The 8893-nt window shown below is 38.5% G+C and overlaps 1 protein-coding gene across 11 annotated transcripts in view; it reads left to right on the forward strand.

Moving 5' to 3' along the window:
• The window catches only part of NEBL (nebulette), a 176013-nt gene extending 167963 nt beyond the window's left edge, over window positions 1-8050 (forward strand). For all 11 annotated transcript variants that reach the window (XM_083704730.1, XM_083704731.1, XM_083704729.1 and 8 more), the window contains 2 exons: window positions 333-448; window positions 2116-8050. In XM_083704730.1, the coding sequence (XP_083560856.1) occupies window positions 333-448; window positions 2116-2292 (293 nt within the window). In that variant the 3' untranslated portion in view covers window positions 2293-8050. The remainder of the gene's footprint in view (window positions 1-332; window positions 449-2115) is intronic.
• The last annotated feature ends 843 nt before the right edge of the window (window positions 8051-8893 follow it).

The following is an 8893-nucleotide window of genomic DNA, read 5'->3' on the forward strand; positions in this document are numbered from 1 at the left end:
TTGATTTTTTTTGTTCACTCTTACAGGGCAAATTTGTGCTGCTTTTCTCTTGATTCAGATATAACCTTGAGTAAATTACACTTTTCCTTGCATCTACCAAGTTTGGGGTGTCAGTGTGTGCTTGGGGAGTCCCCCACTAATTTTTAAAGTTTGTTTTTCTATCTAAGACAAGCTTTTTTGTGTATACAGAAGTTATTTCTGCTTACTCCAATTCCTACTGAGGAAACCAACTCCTGCAGATGTTGTAGAGGGAGAAGAAAGCATCACTTCACTTAATGAATGACCATAGCAATAGTATGTAGTAATTCATTTATGTTTCTTTTGCCATGCAGCCCCTGTACTTCCGGGGGCATATCAACAAAGTCAGCCCCAAGGATATGGTTACATGCACCAGACTAGCGTGTCGTCTATGAGATCGATGCATTCACAGCCACATTCAGCTACCTTGGTGAGTATTGAGTTAAATAATTAATCCTTTTCACAGCAGCCTCTCTCCTGCAAACACAATTATTTCCCCTCTTTCCTCTATAACTGAGCCTGTTTTAAAAAAAACACCTTTATCTTGCACTTTTTCACATGGGCTATAAACATGTTCTCTAAACTTAACCTGAGCAAACTTAATTTTTTTTTGGTAAGGGACCTGTTTAAGACCTTAAAGGAGTACAAATCTCAATTACATATTGCAATCTATGCAGTAGCTAAATTACTACATTGTAATTGAATTATGCTGGAGATTTCCCCTGACAGCTGCCTTATGTAATTACATGTAGAACTTTGAGCTTTGTTTCTCAGTTACACCCAGATCATAATAAGCTTCTAAAAAGTTTTAGAAGTTTTTCACAGGGTGGCTATGCTGTCTGGAGCTGATAGGAGTCATATTCCTAAACTTCTGGAGGGCATTAGGTTGGCAAAGGCTGTCCCAGAATCATAAGATACAGTAAAGAATCACATTCCCACACCTTCTAATACAGTATTTGATATTCCAAATATCTCTTGATGTTTCTGGCATATGGCTGGAAACTGACACTTAAAAAAAACAACACAACCTCATCTTGATGAAGAATGATGGATTAAAACACTGCCAAAAACCTACCATAAACTGCTTTGAACAGCAGTGAATAAATGTGTAAAATTGTTTGGATCTTCAAACTCTGAGTTAAAAGCTTTTCTGTAAACAATGAAATATTGCTGTAAGCATTTCCACCGCAAAATGCATCATAGGACCCATCCATATGTCCACTTTTCTCATACTTTTTTGGCATGGATCTGAGCAGTTTTTCATTTGTCTTGCCATTTTCCCTGGGAAAACCCACTCTTTACTGCTGAATTGGAACAAATATCTGCAGAAAAACCAGGTTTAAGCAGCTGCACAAGCAGAAGTGTGGACAAGCTCATAGAATCTTGGGTGGAATAAAAATAATAAATAAAAACAAAAATAAAATGCCACCCATGTGGGTTGTCCCAGCCAATCTGGGTGGCTCCCAACAGGTGATTCTCCCATACTTAGGTTGGCATAAATGTATTTAGTAAATTGTGGTGGCTTAAGAATAGATTTTGAAATACTGTCTTCCGTGACTGATCACTAAGTTTAGCTAGCAAACGTGACCACATCTTTATGGTGAATATCTAAAAACCTCCTCAACAATAATTTATCTCTCTCCCCACCCCCCACTCCAATTGTGTAAATATCTATGTGTAATGTGTGTGGTTATATACAATTAATGGCAGGAAAAGGGTGAAAATCCTCCTCAAATATAGTTGATCGTTGAATTTGCCTGATATAGAGCATTGTGACGTGTAATTGATATGGTATATTGTGTGCTTTTTAAGTGCCAGTTCATACCAATGGTATTCTCCCCAAATATGGATAACTTAGCTTATTTTATGACAACCAGGCAAGTGACAATGCATATTTCAAAAGTGTTTCTAACATTCAGGGCTGCATACTCAAGACTATCCCTAGTTCCATGAAGAATAATTTCTTTGCAATTTGAAAGTTTGCTGATCTATACAACCCGCATTGCTGGTGACATATAATGTAGGTTTGTAGAGACTGGTTTGTTGGAAGGTCTGTGAATTGTGTTTAATGGACTCCCCTCTCCTTTCTTTTCACAGAGAACATATAGAGCAATGTATGACTATAGTGCCCAAGATGAAGATGAAGTTTCATTCAGGGATGGTGACTACATCATCAATGTGCAACCAATTGACGATGGTTGGATGTATGGTACTGTTCAGAGAACTGGGAAAACTGGAATGCTTCCAGCAAATTACATTGAGTTTGTTAATTAATACTCACCGTTAGTACTTCTGAGCTTTATTTTGATTTACTTAAGCTTTACAAACGTACTTTTAAGACCACATCTTCATTACTTCCCTGTTAATGTAACAATCAGTGCTCCTTTCTGGAAGTCAACACACAATTCCTCTAACAAGTCCAAGAAGCACTGAGTTCCCAAAGTGTGCTGCTTAAACAGATATAGAAAAACAAACTTGTTGGTGGAAACCTGGTGCTTGTAATCATGTAAAGGTTTCTATTAATTAGCTCCCAGATAGGTTTCTGCCTTTACAGTAGGCTGCATTTCCCACTTAAGTTTTAATCACAAAGCAGCTGGTATTTTTTATTGTGTGACTTTGAAATTGTAAGAGGTTATACCTTGGTGTTAAGGTCCGAGTAATTAAAAATCCAAGTTAACGGAACAAATCTTTTGTTGTTGTGATAAATGACATGCTCAGAAGTTGCTTACAACTGCCTGGCAGCCTTAAACAAAACGTATCTTGTACTTAATGCCGGTAACTTCCTGACACACAGCTGTCCAGTCTACTGTATTTTCCCCTGAAGCTTTCATTTTCTCTCATCCATAGTCCCAATTCATGTTAGTCCTCCCAATCTACCAGTAGTGAATGATCTCCATGACAATAGCTGTGCCTTTTTGCACAGTTAGAAACAATTTTAGAGTGCATTTTCTATTTTGTTAATTCCAACCTTTTCTATTTCCCCTTGTATTAACACTGTTTGTATAGAAATTACTGTCTTCAAAGCACTGTCTTCAAAACACATATATCTATTTTGTTGTTGTTGTTGTTGTAAGGGTCTGTCCTGAGAACTTTGCAATGACATATAATTGTACCCTTTACGTGTAATGGTTCAGTGCAGGGATGGCAAATATGTAGCCTTCCAGATGTTTTGGTCAGGGATGAAGGGAACTGGAGTCCAGCCACATTTGGACAGCCACAGGTTTTCCATCTCTGGTATAATGGATTGGTGGTAGGGGTTACTTCATGAATTGGGGCTTGGATTTGGGACCTGACTGGCAAAGAATGTGATTTTTTCCCCCAGAGGCTTAGTTCAAGAAAAAGATTATTAGATATTTAGTAAATTTCTAGCTTTGTGAATATAACTCAAGGATTTACTCAGTAATTGAAGCATGGCATCCACCTGAGAAACTTTGTCTTCCCGCAATACAAAACCATTATTTCCCAATGTTTTCTTTAAAAAAAATTATATCAGTTGCACTGCTGTCTTACTTTATCACTTCTAATTAATACTCATTGGATCACAAAACACTTGCTAGATGTTCCTAAGCTTTTTAGGAGCTGGTGAGAGCGGGTGTGGTGTAGTGGATTAGAGGCTGAGCTTTGAACCAGGAAAGCCCCTGATTCAAATCTCACTTCTCCCACAAGCTGGCCTTACTTAAGTCACTCTCACTCAACCTCAGTTCCTTATCTGCAAATGTGGAGACGAATACTGAAGGGCTGTTGTAAGGATTACAAGATAATACTGGTGAATAACTTTATAGGGTTGGGTCCAAAGGTTTCCTTCCTTTGATGGAAAGACTCATTTGATGGAAGATGCATTCTGTCAGTTGAAGGGAATGTTTGGATCAAGCCAATTATTATTAACACAAGGTAAAAAAAATGAAAGAGCAAAAGGGAAATACAATGAGTTTAGTTGTCAGAATTTATCCCCTGAACCAGTGCATTTCTTCAAGCCCAGCAAGTAGTGCATGGAAACAAATTTGCTGAGACATATTCCTAATTGTTTATGCAAAAATAAAAAATAAAAATCAGTACCAATATAAGTTACTTCCATTCTGCATTCATAGTATCCAACATATTACGAAAAGGGGAGGTATGGGAAGAATATATTTTTCTAGGTACTCAAAGTATGGATATTTATGACCATTTATCTCTTGTTTTCCCTCCATACAAATAAAATCAGGACTGGTGAGGGTGTATGTGTGTTTAAAAAAAGATCCAGGTCAGAGAGAGGGAAATGTTAACCCCCAAGTAAGATGTTTTTTAAATAGATTGTTATTTACATAGATTGGTGTCTAAGGGCTACAATGTATTTTGCTAATGGTATGAATTACTGAAGTTGACCTTTGAAGGTATGCTGCGTCCATTGTATTGTGCATATTATTATTTTTTAATTGTCTAAGGGAAGTATATTTAAACTGCTTTTAGAGAGTTTTGTTCTCAGATGTCAGAGGACAATGTCTCTAGCATAACATCTCAAACATAGTAAGTAACTCATAAGTACAGAAGTTCTATTATTCTGTTTTACCCAAGAGAAGGAAAATAAACCATTTTTTTCCATTAGACCAACAGCTGTTTTGTCTCCTGGCCATTTTTCTGTGAGAGTGGTAGCCATAGAATGGCCTCAGTTTGACCAGGGCAGTTCAGGCCATTTAGCTATTCATTGGGCCAGAGCATGGACTTCAGATTGATGTTAATAAAAAGACTGTCATGCCTGATTCAAGTGTTCACAAGATGAGATGGACCAATCTACTCATGAGATCATGCCAATTCAGTTTATATGTGACGAGTTTTGCCCTGGAAACCTTTACCTTTACCTTATGCTGATATTGTTGTAAGGTAAAGGTAAAGGGGCCCCTGACCATTAGGTCCAGTCGTGGCCGACTCTGGGGTTGCAGTGCTCATCTCGCTTTATTGGCCGAGGGAGCCGGCGTACAGCTTCCGAGTCATGTGGCCAGCAGGACTAAGCTGCTTCTGGCGAACCAGAGCAGTGGTTTATTTATCTACTTGCACTTTCAGTCCCTTCATTCAACCACCTCCATGTTGGCAAGCAACACTGTCAAAATAGTTTCTCATTAAGTAAAGGAAATTGTCTGCAATACCCATATTTGTGCAAACAACATGCATATGCAGTCTGTGATATTATTACATGTGATATTAAATTGCAAGGATGAATGCCATCTTTATTTGCCTGTTGTAATTTTAAAAAGACCCTGAAACAAGGTACTGGTAATTGTTTTTCAAAGAGAACTGTCCCACTGCAAAATGTTTATGGCATTTATTCAAATCTTTAATGCGGTTTTTGAGCTGGTGCACCATGCTGCATATAAATGAATGCAGTTTCATACAGTTTCATACACAAGTAGTGTGGTTGCCACTGGATCTCACCTATTGTGGATTGTTCATAGGGTTGTGGCACTTATTTAGTGACTCAGATTTGTGGAAAACCCACAAATCACATGGAAACTCATGCACCACCTCCCTCATAAAGTCGTGGTGCAGATGGGTACTTCCAAATACTGCAGCCTTCAGATTAAACTCTGCCACACAGAAATGGATTCCAGTGGCAACTATGCTATAAGAGCCTTCCTCAGCCTGCTGTCCTATAGATGTTGTGGACTACAATGCCCATCAACTCTAGACAGCAAGGCCAATGATCAGGAAGGCAGCTGCAGGTTGGCAAAGGCTGTCTAATAATGTATATGTAGCCCTTATAATCCCCACTGTGCACATTCATAATTGAATTCCACCACCTCAAAATGAGGCTACATAAAAAGTATCCTTTTGAAAACTTGAATTCAATGTGCTCAACTTAAGAAGACATTTTCTAGAGAGGTGAAATACATTTTTAATTTTTTTGGGTGTTTCACCTTGTACTGGACAATACCTGAAATTTATTCTTCTTTCTAAAACAATTGCAAACACAGAAGTTGGGAAGAATGTAGTTTAGCCATTAGTTAATAAGAGCTGTTAGATTTTAGGTGTTAGAAATGACATTATACCATTAACTACTGGGTAAACTTACTGGGTAAACTTTAGTTAATAATTAAATAGCTGAATCAGTAGCATTGAACTCTTCCAACCTAGCAGTGTTTTCTGCTAACAAATGCAAACTTCTGAATTAAAATTATGAAGCTCTTAACAATGCCTTGCCAATTCTTCTCTAGGCTGAGATTCAGAGGTAGGAGATAGACAAGGAGATGAAAGTGATGCATGTAGCCAGAGCTTCATATACTGCTGTTGGCCCAAGAATATATTTTTTAGTGTAAAATACTGCTTGGAAGAAAGAACTGTTCATTATGGAGCACATGGTTTTTATGAAGGGTCCAGGTTCTATAGTTTGCAACTGCGATTAAAAGAATTCCAGGTATGAAAGTTGTGCCTGAGAATTTGAAGAACTGCTTCCAATTACAGCACTGGTTTAGATGGATCAAGTATCTTTCTTAGTGTCAGGCAGCTTCATATTCTGCAATATGTTTCCCCCTATCCCAAATGACAGTAAGTCCAGAAGCAGGCATGGGGAACCAGTCACCCTCCAGATGTTGCTAGACTCCAACTCCCATCACCCCTGACCATTGACCAACAACATCTGCAGGGCCGCAAATTCTTCACTTCTAGCTTACAGAGGTATGCTTTTTTTCCAACGAGGGAACATGCATCAGATGTTGGAAGGAATCAGATTCTATTGCAGACTGCACAATTACAAATTCTGCACCAGATTCCCAGATAAAAAACTGTTGCAGCTCAGTTTTAGCTAACTGTAGCTAAAATTCCTCAGGTTTTCTGCCCCTGTTTGCCTGCAACTCTTTCCAAATTCAGACTTGTTTCAAGCTGTCTCTCTGTTCCCCAAACTTTGGTTCAAACACCATAAAACGAGCCTGACAAGGTTGCTTGTTTCAGGGCCAGTTGCTGGAACAATGAGAGGAAGGGCCATTACTCTTTCTCTTGTAAAGCTGTAATCCTTAAGTGAATACTGTGCCAGTTTTGAGGTTTGATTACCAGACTTGCTCTATTTTCCTGTCTCTGGCCAGAGAGTTCTAATCTGAGACCCAGCCCAGTTGCTAGAGTTTGTGATTTCAAGATTTGGCAATCATAGTCAGATGATTAGGGTCACTGAGGAATGCTGAGACCTTTTTGTTAAGTCTCTGATTGTTCTTCCAGCAAAAACATAACAATTCATAATGGCCAAACTCATGAAATCATCTTCATATGAAAAAGAGCAAGAAGAACTTTAGCTCTGTATATGGGTCTTTCTGAAGCACGAATGTGCCTCCAAGCACCTCAAACTTTGAATCCCCCTGGGATAAATATTTGGAGTTATATTTTCTTCTGAAACTGCCTGTACTACTTACAGGATGTTCAAATGAATTTCATATGCTTTTTTTGTCCAATATATAGAAATTGCATATTGTATTTATGATGTAATCAAGTTGCAACAGAAACATTTTATTTAGAGAGATCATAAATTATCTGCTGTATCATTACAAATCTGTATTGCAAAGTACATGTCTCTAAACCACAGGAAATCATTTTTTTCTGACTGTATTTGGTTAGCATGATGTGGAACTCATCTACTTTTTGCAATTTATAAAAAAAAACAAATAACAAAACTGCTTAGTTTGTACGTTTGCTTAAAAATGCATATACTGAGTTAATTTGCAAAATTGTACTTTTATTTGGGAGTATAAAATTATTAATGAAACTTTGTAGTTCAACAGGGGAAGGGAGTAATTTTAAGAGATCATATGATGCATTGGCATAATTTGGCTTTTGTTATGCGAAAGGATAACACCAGCTATTAAAATATATTTTATTAGAAATGCTTTAAATCCTGTTTCCGCCCCTGTACACTGTGAATCTCAATGCTTCAGTGGACTAGAGCAACATTCTTCTGCTGCCTGAAGTACTAACCTATGCAACCTAGTTCACATTTTGGTTGATGTCAAGTAGTTGTAACATTTACATATTCTGCATAACATACAATGGCACTGAAATAAAATATTAAAGCTGCTACTATGTATGCATGATATTAATCAGAAACTTTTCAAAGCCACAACACTCCATGGCAAAGATATTTCCTTTGTAGTAGTGAAATATGTGTCACTTTGACAGGCAGTTTCAGGGTGCCCATGCTAGAATAGGGTAAGTGAAGGTCTATTCTAGCCCTGGGATACAGGTGGTGCTGTGGTCTAAACTACTGAGCCTCTTGGGCTTGCTGATCAGAAGGTCAGCAGTTCAAATCCCTGCGACGGGGTGAGCTCCCGTTGCTCTGTCCCAGCTTCTGCCAACCTAGCAGTTCGAAAGCATGCCAGTGCAAATAGATAAATAGGTACTGCTGCTGCGGGAAGGTAAACGGCGTTTTTGTGCGCTCTTGTTTCCATCATGGTGTCCCATTGCACCAGAAGCGGTTAAGTCATGCTGGCCACATGACCTGGAAAGTTGTCCGTGGACAAACGCCAGCTTCCTTGGCCTGAAAGTGAGATGAGCGCCGCAACCCCATAGTTGCCTTTGACTGGACTTTATCATCTGGGGTCCTTTACCTTTACAATCTTTTGATTGTAGCTGTGGCAGCAGGATCAGAGATTTATTTTTATTTATGTATTAAATTTATGTACCGCCCTTCATCAAAAGATCACAGAGTGGTAGTTCACAAGATAAAAACACAAATAAAATGTTAAAACAGAAACAATAACCCCCCCCCAAAAAAAACACATTTAAAAGGCTGTAGAATATTAATCAGCCAAAGGCTTGGTTGAAGAGGAATGTATTTGCCTGGGGCCTAAGTATATATAAGGAAGGTGACTGGATGAGCCGTCCTGGGGAGAGCATTCCACAAACAGGGAGCCACTACAGA

The sequence above is a fragment of the Podarcis gaigeae genome (assembly GCF_964106915.1).
Source record: "Podarcis gaigeae genome assembly, chromosome: 12".
NCBI lineage: Eukaryota > Metazoa > Chordata > Lepidosauria > Squamata > Lacertidae > Podarcis > Podarcis gaigeae.